We start from the raw sequence: 16411 nt of genomic DNA, 5'->3' as shown, positions 1-16411 counted from the left end.
AGTTCATGTATTATAATAAATTGAATCATGTGGAGGGGCATAATCGAAAGGGACGCCGAAGTTTTCCTGGGGACGTCCTCGCAGGACGGCTCCAGCAAGGGGCGGGGAAACCCGTACTATCGAAACAAGATGGGCGGTCATCTTTCATTTCGATAATACGGTTGGGGACGCCCAAATCAGCAAATTTAGGTCTACCTTAGAGATGGTCGTCCCCAGGACTTGGTCGTTTCTGATTTTCAGCGATAATGGAAAGCGAGGATGCCCATCTCAGAAATGACCAAATTAGGGTTACCATATGGCTCCAGAAAAAGGAGGACGGATTGAGCCAGCCGAGTTTTACTTCCATTGCTTTGAAAGCAATGGAAGTAAAACCCGGCTGGCTCAATCCGTCCTCCTTTTTCTGGAGCCATATGGTAACCCTAGACCAAATCCAACTCATTTGGTCGTGGGAGGAGCCAGCATTCATAGTGCACTGGTCCCCCTGACATGCCAGGACACCAACCGGGCACCCTAGGGGGCACTGCAGTGGATTAACTGATGCACTAACTGAAAGGAAAAAGCCCTTCCCTTACCGATCCCTTAGCGATTCGGAAACGAACGGGCATGCATGAAGGAAATCGCATGCAAATGAGCTGCTCACTGTTAGCTCATTTGCACATGATTTCCTTCCTAAGGAGGGGAAGCCAGTACAGAGCAGCCAAGCATTATGTGTGGCTGCTCTGCGCATGCCAAAGAAGGCTTCATACATGCAGACAAGCTGCATGTATAATAGCCGTCTACAACCTTAAATAAATTGCCATCTACAAACTTAGAAAAATACAAGTCCAGATGAAAACATCCAAGTGCTTGTCAGGGATGTCTTTCTTTTTAGAGTATGGATGAAGGATGGCAGTTGAGGACGTCCAAAATATGGATGTTTGTGAGAAGGATATCCATGCCTGTGACGCCCCCTTTATTTATTTGGATTTTGGATCATAAGTAGCAGTAGTGGGATTTGAACTGGCCACCTCTGGATTGCAAGACCAGTGCTGTAACCACTAGGCCACTCCTTTCCCTTGAAATTTGGCTATCCCTGTTGGGGGAGGGGCAATATGCAGGTCCCTTGGGGGGGGGGTGGTATGTGTGTGTCAGCGGAGGCATAACAAAGGCATGGGCGTCCTTCTTTCAAACATTTTGGATGTCCTCAACTGCCCCCCCCCTTACAGGGATGGCCAAATTTCAAGGGAGTGGAGTGGAGGAGTGGCCTAGTGGTTAGAGCACTGGTCTTGAAATCCAGAAGTGGCCAGTTCCAATCCCACTTCTGCTACTTGTGATCCAAAATCCAAATGAATAAAGGGGGTGTCAAAGGCATAGCAGGCATGGACATCCTTCTCACAGAAATATCCAGGCATGGATGTGCTTCTCACAAACATCCAGATTTTGAACGTCCTCAACTGCCATTGCAGGGACAGAGGCATAGCAAAGGATGTCCTTCACCCATATTCTAAAAAAAAAAGACTAAAGTTGTTTTTTTGGGGGGTGGGAGGGGGTTAGTGACCACTGGGGGAGTCAGGGGAGGTCATCCCTGATTCCCTCCGGTGGTCATCTGGTCATTTAGGGCACATTTTTGTGGCATGGTCGTAAAAAAAAAAAAGGACCAAGTAAAGTCAGCCAAGTATTCATCAGGGATGCCCTTCTTTTTTCCATTATCGCTTGAGGACGCCAATCTGTTAGGCACATCCCAGTCCCACCTTCACTACGCCTCAGACACTCCCCCGGGAACTTTGGTCATCCCCGCGACGGGAAGCAGTTGGGAACGCCCAAAATCAGCTTTCCATTATGCCAATTTGGGCGACCCTGAGAGAAGGACGCCCATCTCCCGATTTGTGTCGAAAGATGGGCGCCCTTCTCTTTCGAAAATAAGCCTGCTTGTGACACCTGAAGCAGGCGTTTCTCAATGCAGAAATACGGACTGTACCGGGTCCTTTGTGTCCAAGCAGCGAATAAAGCATCTCTTAAAGCATCATCTTCTGTGTTGTATTGTCCTTCGGTCAACCTCTACTTTTTTATCCTTGTACTGTATACGTAGAGGCCCTTCCTGTTTTTTTGCTGTGCCACTCCCACCACACACCCAGACCCTGTCACCTTGCCATAAGGACTTACTGCTGGTTCAGATGTCCGTATCCCAGCTTTATAAAACCAGGATTTGGACATCCATATAATATGGATGTCTAAATGCTGGGTTTCAGACGTTCAAAACATGAATAGAGCTTCTAAAATAAAGGACCATAGGCACCTATGTGACTTAATAAAATAATGGTCCAATTCTTGTAGAAAGAGAGGCAATTCTAGAACAGGGCACCAACATGTAGGTACCATATCTGTGCAGGCTGTGAGCCTATATTATAAGAACACTTAGGGAGGAATTTATCAATGTGGGCTGCCATGAAGACGTGTTGTTCTGTTAACCTCAGTTATTATTAAAATGGGACCTGTGTTAAAATAGTATGAGTTAGTGGTAAAATAGCACACATTAACCCAGATAGATAACTATGCCTCTTAGTCTCTTTGAGGGTAATTCTCTACAGGTTGCCTACGGTTAGGCACCAGGATGCTGCATGCTAAGCCCAAATTCTATATCTGCAATTACATGTATGATTGCTATTATAAAATACTAGTGTAAGTTGGCTTTTATGAGGTATCATTTAGGCACAGCCGCTTACACCATGGCAATGACTGGTGTAAATGTCTGCACTTAAATGTTACAGTTGTGAAAGCAGCCGTCAGTATTTTCTAACCTTAGCCCTTGACCCGCCCATGCCCCTCCCACATCTACACCCCTCTTGCATAAGAACATAAGCATTGCCGTACTGGGACAGACCAAAGGTCCATCAAGCCCAGTATCCTGTTTCCAACAGTGGCCAATACAGTTTACAAGCACCTGGCAAGATCCCAAAAGAGTAAAACAGATTTTATGCTGCTTATCCTAGAAATAAGCAGTGGATTTTCCCAAGTTCATCTTAATAATGGCTTATGGACTTTTCTTTTAAGAAATTATCCAAACCTTTTTTAAGCCCTGCTAAGCTAAACTGCTTTTACCACATTCTCTGGGTAAAAGCGTGCTGAGGTTAGAGAATATCAACTAAGTGCTGTTACATGAGTAAATGCTCATTAATGCCAATTAGAATCAATTAACTGTAATTATCACCAATTGGTTGTCCAATTAGCAGTTAATTTGTCAATTAAGTTACACACTTAACTGTAGATATCCTATAACCTGCAGGTGCAATTTTATGAGCTACTTATCAAATTGTGCTCGCAAGGATTATGAGAGAGAAACTACTTTTGGGATTTCCATCTCTGAAATTCTTAAAATCTCAGAAGTTGTTAGGCAATTAATTACCCTACCAGGCAGCACTAATCTGGAAAGCTCTTCCTTTATCTATTAGGGGAAATACAGATAATTTGTGCTTTAGAAAACTATTGAAAACTTTTTTGTTTAGAAAACATTCAATAGGCTTGTAATGATCTTAGGATATCTGATGTCATTTTAGGTGGTGTCTTTTAATTGTTGTACTGATTTTACAATAATTTTTTATTTTGATGTAATTCTTAGCTATTGACTAGTTGCTCCTATTGGTAGTTTCTTTGAACCTGAATGGTAACTGCAGATTATAAGATCTTTTAATACAATGTAATGTAATGAAGGGGATAAAGGGCATAATTATCAATGTGGGCTATCATTAAGACTTGCTATTATATTGTTTACAGTAGCGTTCCTAGCCTGGATGACACCCGGGGCGGATCGCCGATGCGCCCCCCCCCCCCCCGGCGAAATGACACCCCCATGGGTGCACGCCGCTGGAGGGGGGGTGCCGCGGTGCGCGCCTGTCAGCTCCAATTTCACTAACTTCGCTCGTTCGCTGCAGCTCCCTCTGCCCCGGAACAGGTTTGGAAGTAACCTGTTCCGGGGCAGAGGGAGCTGCAGCGAACGAGCGAAGTTAGCGAACTCGGAGCCGACAGGCACGTGCCGCGGCACCCCCAGCGGTGTGCACCCGGGGCGGACCGCCCCCACCGCCCCCCCCCCCTTGGTACGCCACTGATTGTTTACCCTAGTTATTAGTAACTAGGTCTGATTGCACAAATAAGGCCCATAGTGAAATATCATATCTTATTTGGTTGCCCATGTTGATAACTATGCTCCTTTGTGTTACCCTAGAAATAAGTATCACATCACATGCAAAGTGATGCATGTGGAAAAGAGGAATCCAAACCATAGCAATGTGATGCAAGATTCCACATTAGGAGTCACCGCCCAGCAAAATGATCTAGGTGTCGTCATTGATGATATGTTGAAACCCTGTGCTCAGTGTGCAGCGGCGGCTAAGAAAGCAAATAGAAAGTTATGAATTATTAGGAAAGGACTGGAAAGCAAAAATGAGAATGTTATATTGCCTTTGTATCGCTCCACGGTGCAACCGCACCTCGAATCCTGTGTGCAGTTCTGGTCACTGCATCTCAAAAAAGATATAGCAGAATAAGAAAAGGTACAGAGAAAGATGATGAAAATGATAAAGGGGTTGGGATGAATTCCCTATGGGGAAAGGCTAAAGTGGCTAGGGCTAAGGGGAGATGCTGTGCTATGCCATGCTATGAGAGACTTGTCTCTCGCCAACTCTCTAAAAGTAAGATTCGAGGTGAGTTACATCTGTTTAAATAAAAAACTGATACAATCATCAGAATTCACATATAAGAAACTACAAAATAAAAACAAGTAAAATCATAATCTCCCAGGCCTAGTAAACAAATAAGCTTTCAGTGCTTTTCGAAACGGTAAATAGCTCCTCGTTGAGCATAATTCAGAGGGAAGACTATTCTAGTAATGAACTGGTGAAAAGAAAAAAGATTGAGAGAAATAGCTTTAAACTGAGTGGAGTGGAATGGGTAGATGTGAATCGCTTGTTTACTCTTTCCAAAAACACTAAGACTAGGGAGCATGCAATGAAGCTACTAAGTAATAAATTTAAAATAAACCAGAGAAAATATTTCTTCACTCAACGAGTAATTAAAGTCTGGAATTCGTTGCCATAGAATGTGTTAAAAGCAGTTAGCTTAACAGGGTTTTAAAAAGGTTTGGATAATTTCCTAAAAGAAAAGTCCATAAACCATTATTAGGATGGACTTGGGCAAATCCATTGCTTATTCCTAGCATAAGCAGCATAAAATCTGTTTTACTGTTCTGGGTTCTTACCAGGTACATAAGTACATAAGTATTGCCATACTGGGAAAGACCAAAGGTCCATCGAGCCCAGCATCCCGTTTCCAACAGTGGCAATCCATGTCACAAATACCTGGCAAGATCCCATAAAAGTACAACACATTTTATGCTGCTTATCCTAGAAATAAGCAGTGAATTTTCCCCAAGTCCATTTTAATAATGTTCTATGGACTTTTCCTTTAGGAAGTCATCCAAACCTTTTTTAAACCCTGCTAAGCTAACTGCTTTTACTACATTCTCTGGCAATGAATTCCAGAGTTTAATTACACATTGAGTGAAGAAAATTTTCCTTCAATTTGTTTTAAATTTACTACTTTGTAGCTTCATTGCGTGCCCCCTAATCCTAGTATTTTTGGAAAGAGTAAACAAGTGATTCATGTCTACCTGTTCCACTCCACTCATTATTTTATAGACCTCTATCATATCTCCCCTCAGCCGTCTTTTCTCCAAGCTGCATCATTGTAAATAGAGAGAGGGCAGAGAGGGGATAGGGACTAACAGGGGCAATGCTGATTGGGGGGTGAAGGATAGTGATATAGGAGCAATGCTGATCACAGGGGGAAGATTAGGGACACAGGGGAAATGTCAAGGTAAGAACACAGAGGAGAGATGCTGAACATGGAAAAGGACAGACACAGTGACACAGAGGGGAGATGAAAACAGGATGGATAGGGACAGAAAAACGATGGAAAGTGGACAAGAATAGAGAGGAAATGTCAAACGGACAGAAGATCCTTCAAAGACAAGAGAAAAATAGAGAAAAGCAGACAAGAGATACTGGGACCAAAGCCAATAGAAAAATAAAGGGCCTTGTTTACAAAATTAGTGCACACTAACTGTGTAGGCACCCATAGGAATATTGTGGGCATCTGTACAGTGCTTGCTAATTTTAAGCACGCAGTAAAGAACTCTAGTGTGCGTTTGTAAACAGGGCCCAAAATGTTCAAACAACAAAGGTTAAAAAAAGTATTTTATTTTGAATTTATTAATTGGAACATGTTAGCTTTCTCTGTTAGTGCTGTGTGCAAAATCCGACCTTGAGGTTCATATATTTGCCATCATAGCTTAACTACTGATTTGTGGTCCCTTATTTCTTATTTGTTGAGAGTTTGTGTTTTATGTGTGTGACCAAGGTGTGGTATTCTGCTATCATGTAGGGTCTGTGTAGAGATCTTGTTGCAGTCCTGTTTGTTTTGTTTCACTAGGTAGTGCATTGGTGTTTTAGTACCTGATGTAATATTTACAGTACTTGCTTTTCCTGTGGATGCAAAATACATGTTTAAATAAACAGCTTGACAGTTCAGTGCGCTGTGTTAGGGGTCGGTATGTTTTATATTAAGTTTCTTAGACTACATATTTAAACTGCTACTTCAAAAGTATTCTCCTGTTTTATTAACACAGCTTATTAAGGTGTTTATTAAATAGCAAACTTGAAGATATATACCATTATAGTAATTATTTTGCAGGATACTGTGATGTGTATTGCGATGTTGACCAGACTGAAGTCTTCCTTAATGGGAAAGTTTAAGTTATGGGATAATGCAAATTTATTTTAAATGTCAGTATTTCCAAAGGGCTCCTTTTACAAAGCAAGAATGGGCTTCGTCACATTTGGAATCAGTTCTTTGGCTTTGTAAAAGGAGCCCAAAGTTTCCATAAGTATGTATGGGGTTTATGTTTGGTGCAGGATACACTGTTTACTTAGAAATATGTCATCAAGTGAATACTAAGGCATTATTTAGGAGTATACCAAGCACTACTCATACCTACATGTCTAGTGCCCCCTCATGTTAAGTCTGGGCCCCTCCCAAAAATGTCAAGTCTGGCTACGCAACTGCTGTGAGGGCGTGCTATTAATAGAGAGGGGCTGCACCCTATAGGCTCCCTCATACTAATATTTGCAGATCTACTATATTATTACTTTTTTGCTATCCTATTATTGCTATGGTTGCAAAGCTCTCTGAGTCTTTATAAGACAAGAGGGGTATAAATTTAAATTAGAAAAACATTTTATAAACTATTTTCATTCACAAAACACTGATATTCATGAATAAATGGGTGTTTATAAAATTAGGCCACACCTAAAAGTATGCACAGTATAAGATGGTGATACTTGCACAGTAGGCTTGTTCAGTGGTAGAGTTTGGGTTATAAATGAGCAGAGTTGCAGTTTGCTCATATACTGTATTTTATAAGCAGGTATAATGTCTGTGCCTTCAATCTATTACACAAAAAAGGTGAGCAGACTGAAGAACAGACCAAAGAGTTCAAAGTATTCCAAAACACAATTTACAGTATTAGCAACAACACTGGAGAAGTAAACTCTACACCCAACTTGGCCAAGTATCGTCCCTTCTGGGCTGCTTCAGGGACCAACGGTACTGTCAGAACAAAAGAAATGTAAAATACCACAAAAGTTAACATATAAAATCAAACTTACATAACAAATAAATAATAAGAAAACAATGAAATCATAAGTAATAACAATACAGATAAAACTGACTCATAATCATCACTTAAAAGCACTGAAAACTCAGAGTTCTTCAGTCTGCTCACCTTTCTGCCAATCTGGATTTTGCAAACTGATTGTTTGCTTGCTTTCTATGCCTTCAATCTAGACACTACCTCCCTTATTCTATAATAGGTTGCCAAAATTTAAACACCATTTGTCCACTTACAATTATAAAATAAAGCTAAGTGTACACTTATGTGCATAAATGGCAGTAGTATGCCTAACCACTATTCTATAATTACAGTGCAATCCACTTAAGTGCAAGGGTCTGGGACCAAAGAAATACATGCAATTAACCGGAGCATGCACTTAACCGTTGTGACCCAAAGAAGCTTGACATCTGATAAACATATGTACAGTACTGTTTATTATACGTACAGTATACAGTCTCTGTTAACTGACATTAGGCTTACTTGAAGTAATCAGTCATAATCCTCTGTACACTCTTGTGTCTGTGAGTTCCATAGACTACGTCTGCCAGACGGTAAAAACTGTCATAGCACTGACATCCAGTGGCCTCCAGATAGGCCCACACGGTGTTGAGAGTCTCCAGTGCTCTTACAAAAGTGATAAGAGGTTGCTGAATTTTGTCAGCATGTGCCTCGCTGCTCATTTCATCATCTGTTTCATCATCAGCCGTTGCCTGCGTGTAGGTGCATATCTCGACATCAGTGCTGTCGTCAGCTGTTTGTAGATCGTAATCAACAGCTATGTAGTGATGAAACTCCTCTTCAGTAACACCGGCTGGGATGTCAATAGCCTGTTCATCTGACGCGTTTGCAATAGCTGCATCTGTTTCGTCCCTTGCGGACACAGGAAATGAGGGCGGGACCAGAGCTGAGAGGGAGAGAAGGGAAAACTGAAGTAAGCGCCGAGCCTGCACGCTTTTTACTGCTGCTGCCGGCCCCCGTAACGCCGACGAGATACGTCAAGATGACTTTTAAAATTCGGAGGGAGGGGGCCTGGAACTCGAAGGGAGGGAGGGACGATGACCCTGGAACTTGGAGGGAGGGGGGACCCTGTAGAACTCGGAGGAAGGGAGGGAGGGGGACCCTGTGGAACTCATAGGGAGGGAGGGGGGACCTTGGAACTTGGAGGGAGGGGAGTGACCCTGTGGAACTCGGAGGGAGGGGGAGACCCTGGAACTGGGAGGGAGAAAGGGAGGGGGGACTGTGGAACTCGGAGGGAGGGAAGGAGGGAGGGGAGGGGGAGTGGAACTCGGAGGGAGGGGGGACCCTGGAACTCAGAGGAGGACCCTGGAACTGGGAGGGAGGGAGGGAGGGACCCTGGAACTCATAGGGAGGGACCCTGGAACTCAGAGGGAGGGAGGGAGGGACCATGGAACTCGGAGGGGGGGGAGGGAAAGGAGAGAGAGAGAGGGAAGGGAGGGGGCCTGGAAGTCGAAGGGAGGGAGGGAGGGGAGCCTGGAACTGGGAGGAAGGGAGGTAGGCCTGGAACTCGAAAGGAGGTGGAGGGGGACAAGGGAAGGGGGACAGGGGACGACAGGGAGTGGGGCGGGGAGAGGGAGGGGGACGAGGGGGAGGGGGGAATGCACCACCTGTAAAAAAATAAAATTTCAGCACCCCCAATCATTTTGAAATGTTGGCTCCTATGGATCCCCATACAAACCACATTCTGCCGAGCAGAAACTCTCACCTGCTTGGTCACATGCAGACCACACCAACCCTCACCAATTACAGAATAAAGGACCAAAAATTAGAAATTTATTGATTTATTTTCTAAATTTTTATGCCACACTCTCTCTGCAATTCTAAACAGATCACAATTCAATTCACATTAATTGTAAAACATATTACAAAAACATAAAACATAAAGACCTTCCTTACCCTACCCCTACATCCCAGCAGCCTGGCATCAGCTTTTCTATTCCATGCTCCTTATCCATCCCCATAGCTCAGCATCAGCCCTTCCCTTCTCTACCTTACCCCCCATCCATCCCATAGCTAAGCATCAGCCCTATCCTACCACCTCACTCCTCCCTGTAGCCTAGCATCAGCCCTGTCCTACTCCCTACCCACCCCCTATGGAATTAAGTGCTGAAAGACTTTTTTCATGCCCTGGGCAACAGGGCAGAGCCCACCTCTGCACTCACCAGTCACCACGAAGTCAAGAACTGCGACCATGTTTATTCAGTGCCGAGTACTCACTGCCATGCCAAGTCTGCCCAAAAGGTAGGTGGGACTGGGAGATCAGCTGAGCGAGCCGCGGCGCGACGATGGTAGAAATCAATTAGTGAAAGGCTGCTGCTTTGGCTTTGCTCTGTGCGCTTTAAGTCAACTGCGCTTAAAACTGAGTGGACGGGCCTGAGCCGAGATTGGATGGGCCTGGGCCTGGGCCCGCCCAGGCCTGCCCGTAGCTATGCCCCTGCTTTTTACCTTTGTCTGACTGTAATTCTGAAGACCCGTGCTCAAACCTTGCCCATGCTATCACAATCAGAAACAAAATAAAATAAGCTTGTGGATAAGGGCAAATCAGTTGATGCAGTGTATCTCAGTTTTTAGAAAGCATTTGATGAAGTACCTCATGCGAGACACCTCAAGAAGCCTCCTCTTCTAGTCGAGGAGATCCACATTTAATCTTTGTGCTCACAATATAATAGGCGAATTACAGGTGCCAATCCTGCATGTAGCAAGAGAGAGCATGGACGTTTGCCATGCATGCTCAATAGCATATCCATAGATGTGAAGTACACAACCACTAGATATTAAAGAGATTATGTTTTTCACTTTTTGTTAGAAAATAATGGCCTTTCTGTATCAGTAGATCTTCAAATAAGGCTGGTAATTTATTGAGGGGGACTATTATTAGTAGTTACATTTGTATCCCACATTTTCCCACCTTTTGCAGGCTCAATGTGGCTTACATATAACCATTAACAGTGTTAGCTGATTACAGTTTGAACAAATACATAGTATGAATGAATACACAGTGATATTGTGGTATAATGAGGTATATGTATGGTAGGAAATGGTGGGAACTTAGAGAGGAAAAGGGGGAAGAAGAGTCAGGTATTGTCTGTTGCAGTCTTTGGTTATGTTGTGTTGCAAGTGACCGGTATTTTTATGTTGGGTCAGTGGGGTATGCTCTTCTGAACAGGTCTGTCTTTAGTGCTTTCTGAAAATTTAGGTGGTCGAGCGTAGTTTTTACTGCTTTTGGCAATGCGTTCCATAGCTGTGCGCTTAGATAGGAAAAGCTGGTTGCATAGGTGAATTTGTATTTGAGTCCTTTGCTGCTTGGGTAGTGGAGGTTTAGATATGATCGTGCAGATTTTGTGGAGTTTCTGGTTGGCAGGTCGATGAGGTCTGTCATGTATCCAGTGCCTCGCCGTAAATAATTTTGTGAACACTTGTGCAGATTTTGAAAGTGATGCGTTCTTTGATTGGTAGCCACTGCAATTTTTCTCTGAGTGGTTTGGCGCTGTCAAAACGTGTTTTCCAAATATAAGCCTGGCTGCTGTATTTTGGGCAGTCTGAAGTTTCTTTATGATTTGATCCTTGCATCCCGCATAGATTCCACTATAGTGGTAAATATGCAGAAGAGATATAAGTGTTTATTTTAGGAGTACTATTTGGGGTTTCAATGTGCATAAATTAGCATTTCAGTTGTTTGTATTGCATAATATTTAAATCCCAATTTTACAAAGCTAGGATATACATGTGTAAAACTCTAAAATGTGTATGTAGAAAAGAGCATGGTATGGACATATACTGGGTGGGACTAAGGTAAGCTTTAAAAAATAAAAGTGCTTTTCACATTTCAGAAGGGGAATGTGCTTCTTTGTCCAAAAAGATTGACATCAGGATTTACACTTGTTACCTGAAACATCTAAGTTTCAGAAAAATGTTATACTGGAGGGATTAAGGGAGGACACCCCTTTAATCTTCCTAGTGGTTGATGTCCTCCTCCCCCCTGAAAGTGAAACTAACAGGGGATACCAGGCTCTGTGCCAGCTCTGGAGAAAATAAATGATAATGTATTTAAAATGGCATAAATATGTATGTTGCTATTTCATAACTTAAGCATATATGAACAGCACATAAACATTCATGTTCCCATATTGACCCATTCATATTTTAGACATTTATACTTCTAAAATGGATGCTTCTGCTACACAAACCCCCAGATTCTATATAGCGCGCCTAGAGATCCGCGCCAAAATCTGCATGGATTCTATAATAATGTGCATAAATTAATTGCTTTACAAGTTAATGAGGGCTGATAACAGCACTTAACAATCAATAATGAGAACTGATTAGAATTTAGGCACACAAGTCGCTAAGCGTATTCTGTAATGATATGCAGTGGCGTAGCAAGGGGGCTGCCACCCTGGGTGGTTCACCGTTGCACCCCCCCCCCCCCGGGTGCAGCACGATGACATCCCCCCCCCCCCGACCCAGTGCCTACCTTCCTCAACTCCGTCCAACCAGCTCCTGCACCCTACCTTTAAAGAAATCTCAGAAGCCGTGGTGAGGCGAGGCGCGGCGTGGCGCCTCACGCCTGCATGTAAAAGAAGTGTGGATCGTCTCATCGGACCTTCCCTCACTCTGTCTGTCCCGCCCTTGCGGAAATAGGAAGTTGCATCAGCGGAGGGCAGGACAGACAGAGTGAGGGAAGGCCCGATGAGATGATCCACACTTCTTTTACATGCAGGCGCGAGGCGCTGCGCCTCGCCTCGCCACGGCTTCCGAGATTTCTTTAAAGGTAGGGTGCGGGAGCTGGTTGGATGGAGCTGAGGGTAGGCACTGGGTCTGGAGGTGTTGATGTGCCGAGGGGGGGTGTCATCATGCTGCACCCGGGGGGGGAGCTGGCAGGGAGCACCCCCCTTGAGTTGACACCCGGGGCAGACCGCCCCCCCCCCCGCCCTCCTTGCTACGCCACTGACGATATGCGCCGAATTTCTAATGTGTGCAGACAAAAAGGGGTGTGGTTATGGGCGGGTAAGGGGGCATTCTGAAAGTGGAGGAGTGGCCTAGTGGTTAGGGTGGTGGACTTTGGTCCTGGGGAACTGAGGAACTGAGTTTGATTCCCACTTCAGGCACAGGCAGCTCCTTGTGACTCTGGGCAAGTCACTTAACCCTCCATTGCCCCATGTAAGCCGCATTGAGCCTGCGGAAAGTGCGGGTACAAATGTAACAAAAAAATAATTGTTTGCCTAGTTATAGAATATGGCCCAGTCACCTAAATCTGCATGCTGGGATTTACACCACATTTTCATTGGTGTAAATGAATGAGCGTAGATTTAGGTGCTGAAATGTCAACTAAGTGTATTCTATAATCAACGCCTAAATCTATGCACCGATTACAGAATACACTTAGTCAGCACTTAAGCTTTATGTGAGATGATGTACATTTATATGGAGAGTGCATAAGTAGATTGGATTGGCTGGAAGGTGGATTGTGTTGTATCTTAAAAGACGTGATTGAAGGAGTCAGATGGCTATGAATAATATCCAGTGTACATTTTAAGTAAATAGGATTATATAAATATGTTTTGCATTGTGTATTTGTCAGTTAGTTTTATATATTGTCAATGAATTAACCATAATATATAATCAGCTAGAGTGGGCTTCGACTGCAACTCCAGTAGTTTAGAAAATAAGGACAGAGCCAGGCAGACTTGTATGGTCTCTATCCCAGAAAGACAGACCATGATCAAGTATTTTACATCACATTGGGCAGACTGGATGGACAGTCACTCACTATGTAATAATAATTAAATTGGTGGAATATTCATTTTTTTAAACATAAAGGAATAGTAGGAATGATATCCTAACATAGATTTGGAGAATTACCCTCAAAGTACATACACACATTTACACCTTCTATAGAGCATGTGTAAATTTGTGCAAGAGAATTTGTGTGCTACTGGGGGGGGGGGGGGGTCATTATAGAAGCCTATTCTATAAAATAGCCATAAAATAGATGTGTTTTGGGAAATTGCTTTAGGTTCCCTGTTATGAAATTACCCCACTCCCCAATATAATTCACAGAACTTCCTTTTAGCGCTGAGTACTTTTCAATGGCTAAATTTGGCCACTGTGGGGATGGGAAGGGGGACATTTCCCCTTGATTAATTTAGCTACAAAACCACTGTTAAGAGGCTAGGTCCAGCTGAAAATCCTCCTCATAATTGATTGTACAAACTGAGATGTTTTTAAACACTTGTATAGCTAAGGGCATTCTATTGCTTCATAATAATGTCCTCAAGCTTATGAATTTCTGCGTAGTAAATGCTGAATCCATCCCATATTGTTAAGGGGGCCTAGATGTGTTTTTTTTTTTCTTTTAAATCACAAAATGGTTGTAACTTGATAATTTGACTTGATAGGGAATCATGATTTGTCATCATGAACCCTCAAAGTTTTATCAGTCCGTCTCCACAGGAATCTATTTGAACATAAAGCTCTAGCTTTTGATAATTTACTGACAGCTGTATTTATCTTGATTGTAAAAGCTTCAGGTTGGGAGCTATTTAAAATAGAAGGTTGACACCCCCCATGAGAAATTTGTGTCATAAAACTAGTTCTAACTTTTCATTATCTCTGTAATGCAGTGTTCTACCACCTGTGGTCTGGGGGCCGTTTGGAGACATGTGCAATGCAGCACTACGATTGAATCTGATTGCCAACACATTAAAAAGCCTGATCCTGCCAGAAGATGTCATCTGCGTCCTTGTGCTACCTGGACAATTGGGAATTGGAGCAAGGTACAGTCATTTATAAAGTGCATGACCGTCTTGTTAGAAAGCAAATTTGTAAATACGTAAAGGATAATAAATACTTTCAGTGAGAGGCTTTTTATAATGAGTGTTAGAAATATAAAACAAAAGCAAAATGCAGCTTGATAGGTTGGAAATTACTAGTGGAGCTACCACACTCCTCTACTTAAGGATCCACTAGTAAGTGATACTGCAGTGTCACCCTGCTCTCTAAAATCAGTCCACAAACAGTCTCGAGATTCCCAAAATGCTTTCTTATTTTTTTTCTTTCAGAATTAAAGCACATTACAAATGTCAAACAAAACCATACAAGCCAATTTTGAGTAAAACATCTGGGGAATAGTTTGAAATGTCTAATCTACATGTTTCAAACCATTCCTGTATTCAACAGCACTGTACATATTACTTTACATTACACTGGACACTTGTATTCCGTACATATCTCTCGAGTTCAGTGGAGCACATAGACAAGCAAGTTAGGAATGAATAAATAAATTCCACACCAACTCTGTCCTTGGCTCGTGCTATCACTAACCGGAGAGTGCTGTGGAAATAAGAGCTGATATTCAGCAACACTCTCTGATTAAGTGCCGCTGAATATCTGCTCTCAGGTCAGCATGCTTTAACTAGGTAGGAGCCTCGCCTGCAAGGTTAAACTACACTGAATATTGACTCAATAAGTTATATATTTGGTCCTGATGCCATTTTTCCATGTCTGAGCCAAGCATATAAGGTGTATATGACAACACCCTCCCCTCCCCCCCCCCCCCGAAAATGTCCCTGCGTGGAAGGTGGGAGGAAGGATTTTCAGGGTGGTCACTAAGGAAACAGAGCTGACACTGACAGCCTGGTGGGAGAATCAGAACAAAGTCCAGCTCTAGGAGCTGATAAATGAAATTGCTTGGAGAAAATCCTAGTCTTTGTTACCCACCCCTACTGAGACCTGTAGCACCAAGCAGGAAGTCCTGGGTACCAAGGCAGGAGAAGTTTGCAGTGTGTGGTGAATAGAAGCCTCTGCTACACAGCTGAAGCAGATCGGCAATTGAGCGGTAAGGAGACCTATCACGTACTGGGGGGGGGAGGGGACATCCTGCTTCTTCTCTCCAAAGTAAAATTAAAGACATAGTGGGGCCAGCTTTTTTGGCTAACATTCACTACTAAGGAAATGGCATATTTATGTCATCAGTGCATTTGGTGACTCAGTTACGAGGTTTTCTTTCAGAGCAGATGTGGTTTTGCAAAGTTATGTGTTTCCGCACTTTGATTATTGTAACGGCTTGTTGTGTGAATTACCACGTGGAGTATTGCGAGCTTTGCAGGTGGAGCAGAATGCTGCAGCCCGACTGCTTACTAGAGCAAGTAAGTTTGAGTATATTACCCCACATTTGAAAAAATTGCATTGGTTGTCCATTACCTGGCAGATTCAATTTAAACTACTGGTACTGGTTTTTAAGGCACTCCATGGTGAGGCTCCTCGTGCTGTGGTTCTAAAGTTGCAGAAGTACTATCCTACAAGATCTTTGTGATTATATAATCAAGAATTGTTGACTGTTCCCTCTGTCTGCAGTCCTTTGGTTTGGCCAGAGGGGCTTATGTTAGGAAGAAAAGGCTGAGTTTTTCTAGAGTTGGAGTCCCCATGCATAAGTCAGTTCCCAGGGCTGGCCTTACCAACTGCGGGACCCTATACTAACCAGTTTGGGGCGGGCCTCCCAGTAGTCCTGTATGTCCCCCTGTCTCCTAACCCTCCATATTAAATGTGTATTTCTCCATTGAGGGCAGCGATAGCAATTTGCAAAAGCTGCTGCTTGCCATTAGTCCCGGAACCTTCTCTCTGCTGTGTTCTGTCCTTGTTCAAGCAGGAAGTTACATCAGAACAGGAAGGATGCAGCAGAAAGTAGGCTCT

The 16411-nt window shown here is 43.3% G+C and overlaps 1 protein-coding gene across 1 annotated transcript in view; it reads left to right on the top strand.

The window, feature by feature from the left end:
- The window catches only part of ADAMTS12 (ADAM metallopeptidase with thrombospondin type 1 motif 12), a 744436-nt gene that overhangs the window by 628518 nt on the left and 99507 nt on the right, over positions 1-16411 (top strand). Inside the window, exon 20 of the mRNA XM_030193011.1 lies at positions 14344-14496. Within this exon, the coding sequence (XP_030048871.1) occupies positions 14344-14496 (153 nt within the window). The remainder of the gene's footprint in view (positions 1-14343; positions 14497-16411) is intronic.

The sequence above is a fragment of the Microcaecilia unicolor genome, chromosome 2 (genome assembly GCF_901765095.1).
Source record: "Microcaecilia unicolor chromosome 2, aMicUni1.1, whole genome shotgun sequence".
Classification (NCBI taxonomy): Eukaryota; Metazoa; Chordata; class Amphibia; order Gymnophiona; family Siphonopidae; genus Microcaecilia; species Microcaecilia unicolor.
The sequence above is the reverse complement of the archived record's forward strand: the minus strand, read 5'-3'. Positions and strand labels throughout refer to the sequence as shown.